The following is a 20,540-nucleotide window of genomic DNA, read 5'->3' on the forward strand; positions in this document are numbered from 1 at the left end:
TGTCAACGACTAAACTATTCATAGGATTGAAATCACAGCCTCTTGCATGCATCGAATCTGGGAGGCAAGAAGATTCCCAGCCTGTCACACTCTGCATTGAGCCAAGTGTCCTATTTAGTGGAATGCTGGTAGCAGGAAGGGCTCACACAAACTTACCAAGCTGCAGAACAAGATCCCCAATACACAGCTATGAAAAGAAGGGGGGAGAAGTGTTCTTCCTGGCTATGAAGTAAGCTACCGAACAGAAGGCTCAGTCTTTGGTAAGGATGAATTTGATGTGGGGAAGTATTGCTTTATAGTCAAAACACCTCGTTATAGTATAACTCCATGTGGTTTTACATGCAGTCAATACCCAGATCCAGAGGTATTTATGAACTGATTTAACTGTTCTGCTAATGTGCAGATGATGCATCTCTAAGTTCAGCGTAACCACAAATGAAACCACTGATGACAATTCACTTGCAGTTTCAGCACTTTATAGTAACTCTATGTGTTCATCAGCAGCTGCACTCGGTGTATTTCTCTCGTGAGGCCTCACCTGGAGCATTGTGTGCAGTTCTGGTATCCTCAGCATAAAAAGGACATGGAACTCTTGGAGCGAGGCCACGAGGATGATCAAGGGCCTGGAGCACCTCCCATATGAAGACAGGCTGAGGAAGTTGGGGCTGTTCAGCCTGGAGAAGAGAAGGCTGTGTGGAGACCTCATAGCAGCCTTGCAGTATCTGAAGGGGGCCTATAGGGATGCTGGGGAGGGACTCTTCATTAGGGACTGTAGTGATGGGACAAGGGGTAATGGGTTCAAACTGAAACAGGGGAAGTTTAGATTGGATCTAAGGAGGAAATTCTTTCCTGTGAGGGTGCTGAGGCACTGGAATGGGTTGCCCAGGGAGGTTGTGAATGCTCCATCCCTGGCAGTGTTCAAGGCCAGGTTGGACAAAGCCTTGGGGTGAGATGGTTTAGTGTGAGGTGTCCCTGCCCATGGCAGAGGGGTTGGAACTGGGTGATCTTAAGGTGCTTTCCAACCCAAACCATTCTGTGAGTCTATCGCTGGGTGCTGCACCCAGGGAGCAGAAAGCAGCACATTGAACCATCCACTTTCAGCTCTTCAGCAAAACGAACTGAATCATTCCACACTTTGGGAGCAGCTCTAGGACTGGTGCCTTCCAACTCCTCCTGGTTTCTTCAGTCTTTCTTTGGGATCCTAGGTTCTGCTTGGAAGCATTGCGCCTACTTTGAAAGGGTTAAATCGCACTTGCTCTGAGGTATCCAGATTAGGAATTCTTGGAAAGCTGCATTTAGTTTTTATCTGTAGAGTTATAAATATTCAGCAAAGCTGAATTTGGGGTTTCTTGGTCAATATTTTTATCCTTATTACACTCAGTTTTTCTTGGAGAAAATATGCTCCAGGAGAGAGCAATTGTCAAAGAATTTATTCACTCCCACCTAAAAAGCATTTAATAGGATCGATATCTTCACCCAAATGATGCTGGGCATTGTCTATAATCTTGGTATTTTACTGTATTTTAATGGAACAAATCCCAGTTCTCCTTTTCAAGAGCTAGGAAACTTCTGTGGTGTGAAGGTGACTTGTTTTTACCATGCCTCCTGTTTCAGTCTTGGCTTTGCCACAAGATCCTGCCCTTTACTGCGTTTCAGTTGCTCATTGGGGTGAGATGCGATGGAGGCTGCCGTCAGGCGGTACCGAGGGACTTGTGTAATGTGCAAAGGCTTGGAAGGAGTCCACACGTCCTGTAGCCCCGTGTCCCCTATCCTGACACTTCTTTAATGAAGTGTTTAATTCTTTAATGAAGTATTTAATCCTTTGATCGCAATATCGCCGCTTGTCGAGAGAGGGATGGACAGGCCCTCCCTGCGCGTCCGCGTTGCCAAGCAACGCCTAAAATGGCGGCCGTCGCGCTAGGCACGCTGGGAGTCGTAGTGCAGAATCCGCCAATCCCCGCACCCGCTGGAGGACGCAGGACTCCCCTTCCCAGCATCCCTCGCGCGCAGGCTGGCGGCGCTCGTCGGGGCAGGGCTCAGGGAGGGCACTCACCTGCTCGGAGGGGGGCGCAGGTAGGGCGTGGCGCTGGGGCTGCTGGGACTTGTAGTTCCGAGCCGCCGGTCCATCCAGCGAACACGGGCTGTGGTCCGGCAGGAGCGAACTACAACTCCCAGGTCACCGTGGGAAGCAGCGGGCAGGGCACCGCCTGAGGGCGGGGGGTACGAACGGGAGCCTGCCGCCGGTGCTGCCGGAGGTTGTTTCCTCAGGTGAGGGAGCGGCGGGGCCGGGCGGACGGGGACTCTCTGGTGGCGGCAGCGGTCGCGGTTCGGCGGCGGGGAAGGAGGGCTGCGAGCCCCCGGGTGTTGTCCGGTCCCCGGGCGTTGCCCCATTGTTCGGGGGGCGGGGGCGGCGGTGCGGGGAGGGTGTTGGGGCCGGCCCCCGAGCGGCGTCCCAAGGGGCGGGTGAAGGGTATGGGCCCAGCGGAGCAGGCGGAGGGAGAGCCCCCGAGCCCCTCTGCGGGCCGGGCGGGCTGAGGGAGCGGCGGTGGGGGTTTGCTGTGAGGGGTGAGGCTGGCGAAGAGTCGCCCCTCGGTCCGCCGTCTTGCCCCGCTGTACGAAGGGCGCTTGTTCGTGATGGGATTCACCTTGAGGGGCGGCGTTCTCGAGGTGGCGAACCCTCTCTGTATCATAGAACCCCAGACTGGTTTGGGTTGGAAGGGACCCTAAAGCTCACCCAGTTCCAACCCCTGCCATGGGCAGGGACCCCTTCCACTGGAGCAGCTTGCTCCAAGCCCCTGTGTCCAACCTGGCCTTCAACACTGCCAGGGATGGGGCAGCCACAGCTTCTCTGGGCACCCTGTGCCAGCGCCTCAGCACCCTCACAGGGAAGAGCTTCTGCCTAAGAGCTCATCTCAGTCTCCCCTCGGGCAGGTTGAAGCCATTGCCCTTGACCTGTCCCTATATCCTATGTCCAAAGCCCCTCTCCAGGTTTCCTGTAGCCCCTTTAGGCACTGGAGCTGCTCTAAGGACTCCCCTTCAGGAGCCTTCTCATCTCCAGGCTGAACCAGCCCAGCTCTCTCAGCCTGACTCCACAGGAGATAATAAAACTTTATAATAAATAATAAAACTTTTTAAATAAAACTTTTGGTCCAATAAAACATTAGATACTTTTTTCCTAATAAACTAACTCAGTTTGCCAGTTTTTTGTCAATCGGAGGGTTTTTAGGGTTGTGAGGTTTTGGCTTTTTATTTTTCTGGATACACGAGCAAATATGTACTTCTATAACACAGAGTTTTATTGCACTATTCAGGCCATGCATCTCTTCAGCTTCCAAGGCATCTTTCCCTGTAGCGTATAGTTATGCTATTGGCAACCAGATTGCACTTGTATTCAGTTCTGCTCTCGGTTTTTAGAGGCTGCCACTACTGTTGTAACAGCAGAATGCCTTACTGCCAGATTTATTGTTGACAGAACAACAAGGAATTTGTTGTTGGTGTTAATTGGTGTTTGCTCTAAGCATATAACTGCTTTTGAAGCAAAGCCCCAGCTTAAAGTAGATATCTTCATTGTCTGAAACAGAAGGTGCGTGTGGTTTTAATTGCTGGTTGCTGGCCTGTTACCCAGTTGTTTTGATGTAAGGGGAGGGATAGTCTTTCTTTGCATGGGTGCATGCTAAGAAAGCTGGAAAAACAAGTCCTTCTTCAGCTCTAATTTATAAAAGATTGTTCTAAGCACAACCTTATCTGTTCTTCTTCCTTGCAGGTTTATTGTGAAACACTTGCAGCGTCAATGAGAAATTAGCAGCAAACCGCATACCGCAAGTGTTGGGTGTTATCCGGGGAAGATGCAGTGTTCTGGTGCATGCCTCTGAAGGAGCTGGTGAGTGAGAGTTCAGGCCTTTACAAGTCTGTTGCTTGTGAGGCTGCATTTTGACTTTCCTGGTGTTGCTGTTTCATCGTGACTAATTCAAGGTCACATCAGAATTAAGGAGCCTTTGGCAGTGGAATGAGTGTGATAGAGTTTCATTCTTTGGTCTGTTGAGTGAATTATAAAACCACCTGAAATTTAGGTAGTGTTTCCTTTTCCACCTACCTGAAAAAATTACTTTACTCAAGCAGTCCTCCAGCAGCACTTTAAGCAAGAAAGACACTGATGATACAACAGGAATAATAGACACACAGCTCTAGTATGGAAAATGTAGGTAGAAAGATGAATTAAAGATCACTTGCTTCCAGGAGTGGGAGGAAAATGCCTTCTAGCGCTTAGCGTTCATGAATTGAGTTCCTTTTAAAAGCAATGAGAGGAAGAATTCCCTTAGTGAATCTTGATCTGTTTAGCTTGTGTGTGGTGGCACTTGAGCTCCAAGTTGACAGTGATTTGAAATTTGTTTCAAATGTGGAACTCTGGTGTGAAATACTCGTTTTAATTACAAAGTCAGTGTTCCCAAAACTGTGTTGGCATCTCGAGCATAAATGCTTTCTAATCTGGGCTCCCGTTTGTGCATGCCTTTATCTTTTTTTTGCCAGAATCCAAAGAGAAAATGCTGCCAAACATGAAACATATTCTAGGGGTCATACATTGTTCTGCCGTGGGTGTGCAAAACAATTTGTGTGGGTTTTGCTGTGTCTGATCCTGATCACATTCACATAGTTAATGTAAAAACTAAAGCTTCAGCTACCTCATTCAGAGGCATACTTAGTATTGGTGTATACTGAATGTCTTGGAGGCTTTAGGGCTTTTTCCTTTCTGAAGTTAAAATTACGGCCTAAAATATCATCGGTAGAACATCTATGATTGACTTGGGGCTGAAAAGCAGTAAAATGGGTTGTGTTAATTCCATGGGTTTAGGGAGGCTCATTAACAGTACAAATCCCTACTTAAGGTTGCTGTCTTGGAAGTTCTGCACTTGATTTAGGCTCTGACTTACAACTTACAAGCTCTTTTCAACCTTGCTGAGGTGTGGCACAACCAGACTTTAGGAACACTATGTATGTTTTCCAGATGGTTACATATAAAAACAATATGGATGCCTAAGTTTGTCTGATATCTTTCATGGGTATTAGCCTAAAAAAAGAGCTTGAATTTCTGTCTCATACAGGCCAGTGCTATTTATATATTATTACATATTAATATTATATATTATGTTAATAGGCTTCTAATTTTTACTGGCAGAGAGCAAATCCAGCAGGATGTGAAGAAGTGGCTTTGGGACCTGGAGTAAAATGTAAATTGAGGAAATATGACATACATCTCCTATGTTTGGAAGCTTTAAAGCAGTTTGTTCATCTCTGCTTTCATTTTCCTGTGATTAAAATTGGTTCAAATAGAAAAGCAACCAAACAACCACATACGCATATATATATGTGTGTGTTTATATACATAAGCTTATATATAGAGAGAGATATTTATACATGTAAGCTTAGATACTGTCTCTCTCTCACTGAAATAAAAAATATTGGCTGATGAATCGAGGGCAGATAGATCTTGTGTCCTATTTCTACTTGGAACAGCTGCAGGGCACATGTTCTAGTTTGTTAGAATCACTAGTGGCTGTGAACAAGTATCTGCCCATAAATGCAGCAGTACTGTTGATTAGTATCTTGATTTATTTCAGGGATGGAAATAAAACCATTATTGAGCTTTTGCTATACAGCTATTTGCATTCACAAAGAGGAGGTTCAGGCACTTAGAAGGGGTTAGTTTTACAAATGTTTTCTTGTTTAGTATGAGTTGTTCCTGCAAATAAGTCTTTTTCTACATAACAAGAATATACTTGTTTAAACAAATCCCTTTTTCTTCTGCCTTTTCTGAGTATTTACAGCTATTATAATAATCAGGTATTGACAAAAATCCCTGCCTAGCATCCAAAACAATGAAGAATGTATCAGCAAATGTCTTTACCAACTCTGTTTTCACCAGAGGAACTCTTTCTCAGCCAAGCAGCAGTATCTCATTTCTGAAGATAGATTGTAGAAAACTGATAGGTAATAAGGCAAACTCTGTGTATTTGTTTAAAATACATCCATTTAACATTAGACTCCCCTGGACTGCCTTGAAGAATCTTACAGTCGTGCTATTCAACTTGTACTTCACAAGAAAAGCATGAAAAGAAAACCCCTGTTTTTAAGAGGTTAAATGTGTAAATTAATTTATACCCAATGTAATCTAAACCAGAATTATTCATAGCATTTATATAAGTACACTTAGACACAAGTGGAAAGCTCTCTGGCGAACTAGATAAGTGCAATGCCTGCTTCAGCAATCATTTACTGAGTTGTAAGTAGTTTCTGTTGTGTTCAAATGTGCTCAAGAAGAAATGGTTACCATCAAAGCTCTCAGCTGGGTGTCCTCTGCTTTTGGGTGTAGGAGCTGCATTCTAGAAAGGTCCTCTCCTTTTATCTTCTGAGATGATTTCACTCTTCTGTTAAAGGAGGTGTTTGCTTTTGAGGTATCTTGTCACCTCAGGTACTGTTGAAAAATTACATCAAAGCTTTTTAGTCAGCAATGTGTAAGCTTAGCTGTAGATTACAAATGTATCTTTCCATATGTATAAGGTTCCCAAAGCTAAACATTCCCTGCTGGTTTTGGCAGTGCCATCACTTTCCAGCAGTTGTATAAACTGCCATTACCCATCTTAATTTTCACCCAGGATGTGGTGGTAGTGCCATTCCTGAAGCTGTCTAGTTCTTAATATCTCACTCTGGTCAATCTGTGTGTACAAAGGCTCCTTGCTACTTACACTCCTTGGTTCCTATAATCTACCTTTCCAACAGCATGGCTGATCAGGTGCTGTCTGAACCTTCATCAGGTAACACTGCACACAGTGCACTTACATTGATTGCCTGCTTTTCATTTTACTATAGGTGTCATTAGGGTATGTAAATGTGAACTGATGAAATCATGGTTGCTGACAGACTCAACATCCATTGTTACGTCTAGATCAGAAGGTGTCACAACAGTGCAAACCTTCCCTCCCCTGCTCCAATCCTCACTGTCAAAATTAGTTGTAGCACTAAGGCTGGAGTTTGGCTTCCAGGATCTCAGTCGATATTAGAGCTTTCAGCTGATGGTGGACGATGATATGAAGTTTTCCCATCAAGCTTGTTTTGAAGGTGGGGCAACAGGCTATGACTTAAAAAAATGAAAGGAAATTAATCATAGGAAATGCTCAATGATTGTCTTCCTCAGAAAAGCAAGTTGCCAAGGGTCATGGTACGTCTTTTGCCGTCATTTAAAACCCCTCCACTGGATTCTTAGCTACCAAAAATAGTCACAAATCTCAGTTTGTGAAATGAGTCACTAAAGGAGTTTTCCCCTCCTTTCTTTCAGATGCTTTCCTCTTGTTAAGCTCTGGTTAGAGAGTCTTGTCTATCCCTATGTTTTATCTATCATATGAAAGACTATGTTTCCCTAAAGCTACCAGGCTGCAGGTACAGTAGTTCTGAGAACTGGATGTGGCTTCCAGCATTACATTGACTAGAGAATAGGCAGATATTATAATACTGACATAGGGAGTGTCTGAACAATATTGCTTTTTAGTTTATCCAAACAATTTAATTAAAGATGTGGACTTCCTTTAGGTGATGTGTGGAGTTACACAGCGAAAGTGGAAGGGGAAAAGAGCAAGGCTGGCTGTGATGTTCTGTTCCACATTGAGGAGGGCTGTTCTTGGGCTCTTGAGAAATCCTCCTTATTAACAGACTTCATTAATGCTTCATGACTGTGCTGTCATGGACAAAAATGATTGCAGTACTGCCTTTCCAAAGTGGTGGGTGCTCTCTGTCCTGCTCCAAATCCATCACAGTTGACTGCTGCAGAGAGGAGCCTGTAGCTGTGGGGAGGCTTATCAGCAGCGGTGCCAGGCGGTAACCGTTCTGTTGCAATCACATTGATTTTTAGAGCCTGGGTGTGGAGTAGTCTCTGCATGGCCCAGTTTGGAGCAGACTGATAAGGCTCCTTGTTCCTTAGCAACCACAGTCTGCATAGCCAGAAGCCTGCCCCTCTGCAGCTGGAGGGAAAACTCTGAATGCTTCAAATTTGTATCTTGAACCTAAGGTAAGTCATTCCCCCACGCCCCCTCCAGCAGATTTAGCTTAAAGGCCTCTGCATTCAAATAAATGTGTTAGCAAAAGTTCCTTAACAAAAGGCAAGCATAACTTCTCTGTCATTAATAAAACATTCTGATTTCTTTCCCTTTTCTTATTTAGATCTGTATCTTTCCTGGGCATGGAGGTGCCATATGTGCTTCTCTTAACTAGACTTGTAGCCGAAGTTGCCAGCAAATCTACTGAAAGTTTGGTAGGTACTTCATGGTTTTTTGCTGTGCTATAAAGCAGATTATTTTCCTCTGACATTGCAGCTTATAGAAGGCTTTCTAATTTAACAGAAATGATCTATACTGCTAGCAGTCATTAACTGCAACTTTGGCAATGGGTCAATTTGCTGTGATGGCTGATTGCCTATTACAGCATTGAGTTTTTCCTCATCATGTGCTTGTGTAGGCAAGCAGGGATGCAACTGACAACACCTCACACTGTGTGGAAAAAAGCATGATCCAAAAAATCCCACTTTTCAAGCTGCTTGGCAGTTTAACTACAAACAGCCCCAAACCTGGATTACCCAAAAGTTAACTTTTTTAATGGCTGAAAAGCTCTGAAGCAAACACTGCTTCAAGTCACAGAGTATAAAGTTCTCCTTGCAGGAGAGTTTGAACAACAAAACCCCGTAAGAAACTGGTCTTAAGCACGTTATCTATAGATCTTTTGGCTCTTTACTGTAGCCTCCTAATTTCAGTTTTGACAGTCCCAGACATTTCCCCTGCTAGCTTTGATCTTTGTCACTCCTGGATTCGATGGCTTTTGCTGATAAGCAGGGTAGCACCGGCTGTTACCTGTTAGGTATATTTAAGTTACTTCTATGGGTAAATATAGATAAGGTCTTGTTACTTTCCACCAAGAATACTTCACCCTTTTAAAGACTGATTTGACTTGCTGTATTCTTTAGGGGAATGCACCTGCACAACTTTAAAAGGCTTTGGGGTTTTGTGTTTTATTTTGCTTGTAGAGATTCAGAGAGTGGCTGTGCCCAAGTCTACCCAGGATGGTTCTAATATCTATCATGGAGTTTCTTACAACTGTTTACCTCTAAGCTTATATCACAGCTTGTTGTAATTTGTAAATAGCTTTGAAACTGGCTTTTATAAAAATAAGCTACGTGCCTTCAGGATACATGAAGTTATTCTTTGCTATTAAATGTGGAAGGAAGAAGCTTTTATAGTTCTGCTGGATTGCTTTGCTGAATGTAGAGGTTATTGTCACTTGCAACATGGGAAATTTAGTGAAAACTAGGGTTTTCCACTGATTTTTGCAATATTATTTCTGAGCAAATCTCTCAGGATATTTGTGTGGTGCTGAACTGTGTTTCACTGAAGATTTAGCAAGTAAAGCAGTTCTTGGAGGCTTTGTCCAGTGTCAATGGCAGAGTGTGCATTTGTTCTCAAAGTGTTTGGGTAGCAGCAGCCAGGTCAAAATCAGGTTGATGGTATACCTAGCTTGTTCTCTCTTACTGCAGCAAGAGAGTTACAGCAAGTTTTACCTGCAGTTACAGCTTATTTCTCTGTAGACTGGTGTTGTTGAAGCATTTTAGTCGACTGAAGAACTGTGTGAAATGTAATTTCCTTCATTAGGTTTCAGAAACGGAATGCTGTGTGGATATGTTGGATTCCAACAGTTCCTGTCCAGTATCCAACCAGTGCAGTCCAGGTATGGTGTGGCATTGCTTAATAAAATTCCACATGGGTTTTGACATTTAACACCAAAATGCAGCACCTGGTTAACCAGGGAGTGAAAACAAAAATCATTAGTGCATGTACCTATTGAATTCTTGCTTCCTTTGTATACACAAGGTGAAGCCCTTTATGACTCACAAATGTTGTCCTTGCATGTAAGGAGAATAGACAACTATTAATAAGGTTATTCTCTATCTTTTTTTATTTAGTGTGCAGTTGGATTGTGGTAAGAGCTATTGCAAATGCTTAAAAGCCCTAAAAGCTCCTATAATGAGCATAAAAGCAGAAAATGCTGTAATGCCTATTGAAGGGAGCATTAAGAATTATTCCAATATTGCTTTGTTAGCACAGAATGCCTCACTCCTCCTTGAGCCTTACATGTAGAGATGTTTTTCTTCTAAATGAAGTGGAAAACTTCTTTTGACACTCTCCAGCAGTAGCAGAAGGGTGGGCTCTTTTTTTAATGCCATTTTCTTTTAAATGACAGAGTAAAAGTGAGTGAAGAATTAGTGGCTTTAAAATTGAGGTCCACTTCTGGGTTCAGTCATTTCCTTGTGGTGGTTGTTAAAGCATTTTAAGCCTATGTTCACTGGTTTGTTAGCTTCTCTACCTGTTGCTTCATTTAAGGCATTCATTTCTGCTTCTAAATTATCTTAGATATGGTGTAGTCAACTGTCTCCAGGTTATGGGATTGTGTTCTCTTGAATCTTATTGTAAACTGATAATCTACCAATACGTTTGGTGTCAGCTGAGTGCTTTGATCCTTCCTTCCTATGACTATAGAAAGTCTTTCCTTTACATTGGATCTGTTCGTGTTTAGATTAAATATCAGACATGATTTATTACTGTGAGCATCAAATGTGCTGCTTCTCTCTAAGGAAAACGTAGCAGCAGAGCTGTTTTCAAATCAGCACCTTACTAATGGTTTGCTTTATGGAATAATTGATACCAGTTTGGCTCAAGGCTCTATAGAACTGGATTTTAGCCAGCACAGGAAGTTTTTCTCCCTTTAAATGAAGACTGTAATATGATCTAGTAGGAATATCCTTCTAATCTTCATGTCTCAAGTCTAAACCTCAAGTGAAACCACCACAGCTTTATTGTATTAGATGAAGTTGTTATTGAAGATGTGCCTAACTTTTTTACTTTGTCTTAACAAAGACAGAGCAATATGTGCATTTAAACATAAATTGAGAGATCTGAACATTGAAGACATAGGCCAAGATGAAAGTTTAATCAGGTTCCAGCCTGCATGAGAGGGTGACTGATAGAAACCACTCGCCATCTGTCACGGAATAGTTTGAACGGGTTTGGCTTCTCCTTAAAGTGAAACAAATAGTATAATACTTGAGAGGACTGAGGCATGGGGAAAAGACTGCATTGTGGCAGTATTTGTGGTTATAGCTTCAAGTGATTGACAACAGGTCCCTCAGCATCTTTCTTCCTCCAACAACACTGATTCTTAGCGTCTTTGTCCCTGCCTACTTCCATTTTCGATACAATATATTAAAATGGCATTAAATTTTGTTTTGACAGTGGATGACCTCTGAAAATGTAAAATTCTGCTGCTTTTTTTTACTGTTGAGGGTAGTTACAGGTTGTGAGACACTTCTTCAAACTAAAACATGTGAGGCAGTGAATGGAGCTATGTTGAAATTGCCCTCTGGGAGTTGTTTGCTTGTAACTCTTCCTCCTTTTAGGCCCTTGAAAGAGTCTACCTGTCATGGAACAAACACTTTGGAATGAAACCTTTTAACTTGTAGAACATGATAGGAAGCAGGAGATGTTTGTAACTGGTCGACAGACAGAAGGAGTTTGTTGCCTCTACCTCTTTCTGAAGACTAGGAAAGATCTCGAGGATGGCTTTTGTTGTTTCACACCTCTGTACATCTTATTCTTATGCAGGTTGTTACAGACAATGGAATGAGGATGGTAGTAGCAGCTGCATTAAATGCAAAAATGAAACCCTTCCTGTTTCATCTGTTTACAATCTGACTGAATGCAGAAATAGTGAGTCATTTACCATCCCTTTCTTTTGAAGGGGGGGATTTTGGTACTGCGATCTCTCCTTGCATGTGCGGTCCTGCAAAGAGTGTTCAAGAAGGCATCAAATGATTCAGATTAACTTTTTCCCTTCTCCCTTGTAACACTTCAACCTTTCCCAAAGTCCTGATTTATCTGTGAGCTTTCGAACACGTAACAAAACCTATGGAAACTTTGAAATTTGATTTGCAGGAACTGTGCAGAATGGAAACAGTCCAAGAGTTTAGAAGGGGGAAAACAAATCCAACTCTTGCTATGTATTAAAAGTACCTAATCTGTGAAGCCAAATGCAACATTAAAAAGTAAAAACATCAAAATGATTCAACTTGCAGGGTATGACCTGTGCCAGACATAAAGTGAACATGAATTTTGTGGCTGCTTTAATCTCTGCTGTAAGAAAAAGGCAGTTGCTGTTGGAGACTTTTCCAGAGCACAAACCAGCTCAGATTGTACTAGAGCTGTTTGAAAAATCTCTGTTAAGAAAGTTGGATTCATTTTGTATGTGTTCTTTGAGGTGAGAACCATTCACTTCCTTGTAAATGTTTCTGATGGAAGAGATAAGAAACTTCATCTAAGTTTCTAAGTGGGAAATGCGCAAGTGAATTCTTTTCTTTTTGGATATTTTATGATGTTTGTTTGCTTCTTTCTTTTGAAATTCTCAACAATACTGTAAAGTATGTTTTTTTTTTTTCATGGGAGAAATCAGGATTCTTACACAATATCAAATAATTACTCAGAAATATAATAGCCTTTTATTGAGATTTCCAACAAACCTGTAGCGTTTGTCAGATTTTACTGAAAGAAAACTTCTCTTTGATTCCAGTTGGGATCAGAGGAATGAATTTCCAAATGAATATAAGCACCGTGACTCCTTTCATCCAGAACATAGGTGAGTAAATGCAAACAGCTACTGAGAGCAGGCTTTGGGATTATTCACTGCATACCAGCCCCTTCATGACATTGCATTTGAAACAAGTTGTAAAATGGTTTTTTTTTCTATAGCATAGGCTTCATTCTAAATGTAAAAGCCATTTTTCCTGTTTCTGGCTTGTTCTGAACAGAATCTTTTGTAAGTCTTAGAGCTGAATTTTGAGGTAACTGTATATTACTGAATGGTTCTTTCATCTTGTCCCAGTGTTCTTGTGGGGTTTCATAAATCACTTTGAGTTTTGAACCTTATGCTGCAAGAGCTTTGGTTTGGGGGGTGAGGCAATATGTTACCCAAGTGTTACATCTTGGTTAGCCTTCCTATAGGCTGATTTTATCACTGCTGACCACTCATTTCTGTTAATTCATCTCCTAAAAATGCTTGTTTGACACTGGTAAGAATAATACAAACTGAGACTATTTAGGTAGCAGCATTGCAAGAGATAAGATGCCAAATGATATGATTTAGGTCAGTGTTCTTAAAAAGGAAAGCTAAATCACGATTGTTTTAGCTTCAGACTTGGATGCTGCTGATGCCTTTCTAACATTCGTCCTGGCATGAGTCTATACTTGACTGGAAGTATCTAGTGCTCTTCAGAATGAAGACTTCTCAAGCAGAGCTTGTCAGATCTGTTGTCCCAGTTTGCCTGTGACAAGATCATAAACAACTTTTGTTTCTTAAAATGCTTGCTCTTTGGGATCATAAATAAATAAAGAAGCAGAATAAATATACAGGGCATTTTTTGAAGCAGGGAAAGCAGAATAGAGGTGAAGGAGGGCACCTTTTGCCAGTGTTTGCCTCATGGGGATGGTTTCTGTATCAGTCACTTGTGGAAAACATAATATTGGGTGTATTGTACCAGTGGTATATTGACTGTTGACAGGTCCTGTCTTTAGGAGACTTCATTAAGAAGAACAGTATTAATGTTGAGTGCCTCCCAGCACTGGTTGCAAAAGTTATATCAAAGAAACAGAAGGATGGATTAACAATTTGTGGGTATCTTCAGAAAAGTAGGGACTGAGGCTTTCCTGACATTAGGCAGGTTGCACTAGGAAGTTGTTCATCGAATGAAATGAGTATTAAAAGGTCTTTGCAAGGGTTTCACTGAGGTCTGTCTGTATATTAAAAAACAGCACACCACCAATTTTTCATTTCCCCTCCTGTGAATATCAGGAACTTGTTTTATATCTTTAACCCTTCTATTAGAAGAGATTTCTAGTGAATAATGGTCTGTTTTCTCTTTCTCTCTCTCTTTAAATATTTTGTCTCTGTACAGGGGGCCCAGAAGTGGCAGCCTCTCTCATCTTAGGGACATTTTTCATCAGTGTATTCCTGATTCTCTCTGTTGCTTCTTTCTTCTACCTCAAACGTGCCAATAAACTTCCTAATGTTTTCTACAGAAGAAATAAAGGTAAAATACCTCTAATTGTCTATTTAATCTCTCCAGTTTTGGCTTTTGCTTAGTTTCTGAATTGAAAACCTTTTCAGTTTCTTCCTGGCAGTGTTCTACTGTACCTACTGCTGTCTCTTGATCATCCAAAGCAATGCAAACTAATGACTTTTTTCCCCCTGCTATGTGTTTATGGTATCATGTTTTCACAGCAGTGTTTAGGATGTCTCTTCTTGCTGTGCTTGGGTGCATATCACACAATATCTCTCACTAATCCAGCTATGGCTTTCAAAGGTTTGCCAGAGTACAGTACTTGACATTAGTTGTCACTGATACCTGATTTCAGAAAGGGAGGAAAGGAATCCATGAGTGCTTTTTGCACAGAGGGCATTCTTATGGAACTTAATCCTATTTGTTTATTTCAGTACACAAAATGCCAGATATCTATAAAGCTTTACAAAAAACAGTTGTTTTTCTTGGTTTGGAGAGAAGGGAATTGTAATGCTAAAGGGCAGTGTACTTACCATGGATGTGTTAGCAGGAGAAAGGGAATGGAATGTGAGGTTCCTCATTATTGCACTCCTCATTCACCTGTGTTTGCCCTCTAGATGCAGGAGCTACTGGGGCTTGGAAGAGTCAACTGCCTCATTATTTTTAAAGCAAACACCCCTTAGCTTTTCTTTTTATAATGAAATTTATTCTTGATTTCTGCCATCCCTCTTCTGAGCAATGAAGCCATGTAACTAAAACGCAGTGAGCTGACTTCATGCCAAAGTGACTGCAGAAAAGCTAGGGAAAGAACACCTGGGATGTGCTTAGCTATAGGGCACTAAGGCTCTATGTAGACATCTGGCCTGTTCAGATGCTTCAGTTTGAAGTTGTTCTGTGCATCCACGTTTTGCTGGTCTGCAGTTTCTAGGAGATGGTGAGCAAACAGTGGGATGTGCTGTCTCCATTCTGCCCAGTATTTTGTGTGAAACTGAGTTTGATCTATGACTCTGTCTCACCCTTTCTATACAGTTTTGTATTCCCTTTGAATGATTCCCATGACAACCTCTGGCACAGCATTTGCTGTGTTAGAGCTCCTTCTGTTGAAAGCAAGCTGTTTACTGGTTAGGTCTGCTAAATAAATACACCTTCTGTTATCTTCTTTCACAGCTTACAGGACCAAGTTGAAGCTAGACTGTCATAATAGAAATAAGCTTAAAAAGAGAAAAGGGTGTGGGTAGAGCAGTATCATTCAATTGTTTGGCTAAGAGTGTTGTATCCAGTCATAGTAACTTCATGGATCATCACATTCCCAGTCTCTGTGAGGAGTGTGATGTTTCATGTCAAAGTAGCTACCGAAGGTCTATATTGATCAGTAGTGCCATAGGAACTGCTAGTATCCTAATCACAACTGCCATATTGACAACCCTAGGTTGCTTTGGCATGTGTCTTCAGGTAAATACGGTTAGTACAAGATTCTCCTGCAGTTTTTAAGTGGGCCAGGAGCTGTTGTACTATGACATTTTGAAGCTGGCAGGACACCAGATTTCTGAGGCTTCAGTGGTACTGGTCTGACAGCTGCATTTTGTACTGATAGTGCACTCTGGTCCAGCAGGCTAAAGCATTGATGTCCTCTGAAGGAAAAGCACTAGAAACATTTCTCTGCCTGTTATCATGTTAGCTTTCATGCTGTCTAGAGGATGATTGTCACATGGCAAATAAAGTGGGCAACCTCTTGTATAAAAGGATTGGATCTTTCACTGCTCAGTTGTTTTCTATTTGTACTGCCTGGCAGTTGGCTCCAAGTGCTGTTTTTCCTACTGAAGAAGCTTCATATTAAAAAGCTATTGCTGTGGCTACCTTCTTTGCAAGCACAATAAGTCATACATGGAGAACTTTGCAATCCTTTATCTCTAATCCTGAAAGGACTCCTACAGAAAGTCTATTCTACTAATGGGCTTTCTGAATGTTCTGCTCTGGTTTGATAGTCTTTGTTGCAAAACTATTATTTTAACAATGGAACTGCTCTGTTGCATGCATGTATGTTTAGAACACTACCAGTTCTAGCCTTCTAGATTAATGATGGTTAGTCTCTCTCTTTCTCTCTTTTAGCATCTGTTCTCCAGCCTAGTGAAACAGTAAGTAAATTCTGCCCTTCCAATAGGAGCAAGCAAGCATAAAACATCAAGTACATCATAACTTCATGTTCTGACAGTTCATCAGGGAGCTACTTAATCAGAAATAAAAATAAAAGCTGTTTTGGGGTTCTTTGTCCAAACTGGGAAAAAAGTGAAAGATAAATACTGACCATACAGACTCTGTTGAGCTACTTTCTCCAGTGATTTACACAGTAAATAGTACTGGAACCCTAAAATGTTCCTGTATTTTGTAATGAAAGACTGTGAAGACAAAAGTTGCTTTGTCTGACATGCTCATTCTTCTGTTATGCAGGCATCCATGATACCTCCCCCATCTTCTTCAGGTGAGGAACTGTTCTCTAGAGCATGTTGTTGGCTTCCTTTTCACTCATCTCATATTGAAAAGCAGGCAAAAAAATGATAGAAAATGGTACAGATTTAGAGTGACTAGGAAAGTGGATTTATTTGGCCAGGGCCATACAGTAAAATACGTTGTCTCTGTGCTTGAACTTTCCAGACAGTGACAGAACTTGTGGTGACTTAAAGGTGAGACTGACCCAGTCTTCTAAGATATTAAGTAATAATGGCCTTCCGAGTTCAGCTACATTCCTGGTCTTGCTTCTCATGTGTGCATAGGCCTTTTTTAATCAAGGTGCTACAATTAAGAAGAAAGTACAGTTGTGGAGGTTTTTGTTAGGGCTGCAAATGGAAAGCTGCATGTACTGTAAACCCTGGAGAAGAGAAGCTGTGTGGTCATCTCAGAGCAGTTTCCAGTATCTGAAGGGGGCTACAAGGATGCTGGTGTAGTGATGTAGTGATAGGACAAGGGGTGATGGGTTCAAACTGAAACAGGGAAGTTCAGGTTAGATATAAGGAAGAAGTTCTTTACTCTGAAGGTGCTGAGGCCCTGGCACAGGTTGCCCAAAGAAGTTGTAAATGCTCCATCCTTGGCAGTGTTTGAGGCCAGGCTGGACAGAGCCTTGGGCGACATGGTCTAGTGTGAGGTGTCCCTGCCCGTAGCAGGGGGTTGGAACTAGGTGATTTTAAGGTCCTTTCCAACCCTAACCATTCTATGATTCTAAATAACAGAGATGCCAGTTTGAAATGAGCACCTGATTTATTAGTCCATTAGAAGCTTGCTTAACAAGTGTATTTGTGGCCTTTTACCACATCAGCTCTATGTAGGGGTTTTGCGGTTTGGTTTTAGTATGTGGTGTTTGGGGTTTATAAGATCCAGAGTGACTTTGGTCACTCAGGAAGTGTTGGTTTCCTTGTGGTGGTATGAATGGATGATAAAAGCATGACAATACAGGTGCTAATGATCTTTCTGTGCCCACCCTTTCAGTTCGGAAGCCGCGATATGTCAGACGGGAGCGGTCACTAGTGACATCTGCATCTGCTGCTATGATCTCTTCTTCCGAAACCAGGGTCAGCAATGTTTAGCCTTCCTTCTTGACTGAGGACTTGATAAGTGTACACAGTGTGAAAGAAGCTCTTTCTGAATCCACTGAAGTGCCAGGAAAACATCGCAAGCAGCTGACCTAAATGGAAGCCAAATTACTGTGTCAAAAGGGATTGTGCCAAATGTTAACAGAGAAATGAACTAATGCAAAGACACTGATGACAGGCTACATCCAGTTCAGTGCTTTGGTGATCTTGAAATGCACTATCCCAGCTCTGTGGTTCCATTTGTCTCCTACAGATGCTGTGTTTGAAACCTTTATAAAGAATCTGCCTTTCTTTGTTACACTTTCAGTTTTGGCAAGTTCTTCTTCCTGTGTTGTGGTGTGTTCTGTGTCCCCAGAGCTGAATGTCTCGATGCTGCTGGCCAACAGAAAATACTGGGATCACTCAAGGATGAGGACTTGTTTGAAGGACCCACTTGTACGTGCTGACACTAAGTGCCACTGCTATAATGTTCTAGGACACTATAACAACACTTCACGTTCAGTATCCTTTTGAAGCAAAAACTGATGCCTCCTGAAGCATTCTCTTCAGCCTTTGACATAGCTGACCCTGGTTTTTAACTGTGAATATAGACACACTGTCCAGATACTCTTGTTCTTGGTGCTTTTGAAGGCCGTGGTCAGTATGGGTCCAATCCCAAATGTGGGAATTTGTTGGGAAGCTTTTCCATCTGACTTCAGCTCACTCCTTGGATAAAAAGCCATTTGCTATGGCTTTGTAACTGATAGGCTGGTATGTGTGTGCTGCCAAGACTGTCTTTGCTAGCTTCCTTCCCTTAACACAGCACTTGAAGGGAAACCCAAATTCCTGCAGAGAAGCTGTGCATCCTTTAGACATGTCAGTGAGTGTTGAGATGATCTGGAGAGGTCAGGTGAATTTCTCCCAATGCAATAAGGGGTTTCTTTGGTCAAGCCCTTCACTAACATGCCTGATGTGCAGGCCAGCACCTTAAGACAGAGTTCAACAAGTATTTCCTTGTTGGAAGTGCCAGCTAAATAGCTCCTACTTTCATGCTTGTCCTTGCCCATCTTATGCCAGTGGTGTGGCTGAGGAGTCACCTCAGCAGGAAATTAAAGTAGTATTTTTTGGTTAGACTATCTTTGACCAACTTTTCCTGATGTGGTTGACTCTGCTGCCACATGGACACCTGTATCAGTGCAACGGGCACACTGGAATGGGTATAGGAGTGGGTGACAGGGGAAATGAGTGAAAAACCTGAGCTTGCTATATCAGTCCGAGTGTCACTGTCACCATATGTGAAATTCTAACTATGCAGCTTGTGCATTCCCACCTACCTGTGTTGCTGTTGCCCGTTTTGGTTTAGCTGGCACTCCCTTGTGGGGCTGTGCTCCTAAAATAAATCGCTTGGAAGCTCTTCATCAGCACCCATTGGCATGAACATAAAGTGGAACAGTCAGTTCTTGTTTTCAGGAAAATGTGAACGGAACTGTCTTGAGCTGACATGACATCCATATGGAGAGTCCAAACCTTGTGATCCAGATTCCCTTTTCTCAGTGGCTAAAAGATGAGAACTGGAATGGGAGGAGATATATTTATCTTATTGAAGACACCTGGGTTTATGTAAGGTTCAGTGTGATTGTACTGACTTTTATCTCTCCCCTCACAAGGTAATGAGCTCTCTTGTAGCATCCGAACAAGCTAGGGCAAAGAGTTGCAATAAAGAACAAACCATGAAGAGGCCCCCGTGCCAAAAACAAAGCCTGAATTGCTGTATGAAGAAACTTAAGATTGTCTTTCACAATGATAAGTACATTTTTTATTCTACTTGACAAAACCAAGGCAGCAGACAATTCCATTTTGAGGCCCTTTCAGTCTGAAATGTGCTTTCTAGTTCCTATCTTCCAAGTTCAGGAAGTGGCAGTTTTGTTTCTGTCATTTTGATGTCTTTTTATCTCTGTGCTGCTGCCATTTTCCACAGGTAGAAATGATGTCTGGAGGTCATAGGTTTTTCCTGAACTTAGTTGCTGAGTATTTCCTTAACCACTAAGGAAAAAGGAGTAACTATGCAAATAATACCAAGAAACTACACCTTTGAAAGCAGGGACTTTCTGCTTGCCAGTGTGTCAATGATAGTGCATTCTTGTATTGCTTAGTTGCTAATGTATTCTTTCTACACATAAATTATTGAAGGATTATTCATGTCATTGTACTGTCTGAACTCTTATCCTCAAGTGCATATTGTAACTGAGTTTAATGCTCGAACTCCTGTGCAGCCAAGTTTCAATGATAACATCTCTCTTCCCCTTCCATGCTCTTTTCCCAGCCAACAGACTCTTTTAAATGGAACATTTCTACTATTTTTCTTGTGTTTCAGGAACTGTTCAGCTTTTGTTGTTGTCTGACACAGTAGACTCCTGCTCTAAACAGTTTCTCATCCGTTTGCACTGTCAGATATATAATGTGGTGGTTTGGTTTCCATCTCCCTCCTAAATAATAATCCCTACCTATATATTTTAAGAAATTGGCTTTAATGACCCCTGATATTTAATGTATTTGTATATTTTTAAATTGTGCCAAAATAAACATATTTGACCTTTTTTATTTTAAGGACTCTGGAGGTCTTTCATGTGTTTCCTTCTCAAGCACACAGAATGACAGGAGCAAAATGAGCACCCGAAGTAGATCATTGTTTCAGCTCATGTGGTATGTTACCTTCTCCAGAACTAAAGGGAGAAAGACAAAGGTCTCATGTGTGATCTTGCCCAGTCCTGCTGTAGAGGAGGGAGAGCCAGGCTGTTCTTCTGCAGGATCATTCTTTACACCTTATAACCGGATGG

The 20,540-nt window shown here is 42.0% G+C and overlaps 1 protein-coding gene across 3 annotated transcripts; it reads left to right on the forward strand.

Moving 5' to 3' along the window:
• The first annotated feature begins 2,129 nt into the window (after positions 1–2,129).
• Positions 2,130–20,310, forward strand: CUNH1orf159 (chromosome unknown C1orf159 homolog). 3 transcript variants are annotated; one of them, XM_057407234.1, is made up of 10 exons: positions 2,130–2,268; positions 3,764–3,880; positions 8,209–8,299; positions 9,687–9,762; positions 11,694–11,798; positions 12,655–12,720; positions 14,036–14,170; positions 16,250–16,275; positions 16,589–16,619; positions 17,621–20,310. In XM_057407234.1, exons 3-10 carry the CDS (start codon positions 8,228–8,230, stop codon positions 17,716–17,718), a joined length of 609 nt encoding a protein of 202 aa, XP_057263217.1. In that variant the 5' UTR covers positions 2,130–2,268; positions 3,764–3,880; positions 8,209–8,227; the 3' UTR covers positions 17,719–20,310. The 3 variants fall into 3 exon arrangements, with proteins under 3 accessions (XP_057263217.1, XP_057263216.1, XP_057263215.1); XM_057407232.1 differs by lacking the exons at positions 2,130–2,268; positions 3,764–3,880 and adding an exon at positions 7,650–8,056; XM_057407233.1 differs by lacking the exons at positions 2,130–2,268; positions 3,764–3,880; positions 16,250–16,275 and adding an exon at positions 7,645–8,056.
• Positions 20,311–20,540: the final 230 nt, after the last annotated feature.

Source organism: Pezoporus wallicus, unplaced genomic scaffold (assembly GCF_028554395.1).
Source record: "Pezoporus wallicus isolate ANWC-B61680 ecotype Strahan unplaced genomic scaffold, APGP_CSIRO_Pwel_v1 contig_14689, whole genome shotgun sequence".
Classification (NCBI taxonomy): domain Eukaryota; kingdom Metazoa; phylum Chordata; class Aves; order Psittaciformes; family Psittacidae; genus Pezoporus; species Pezoporus wallicus.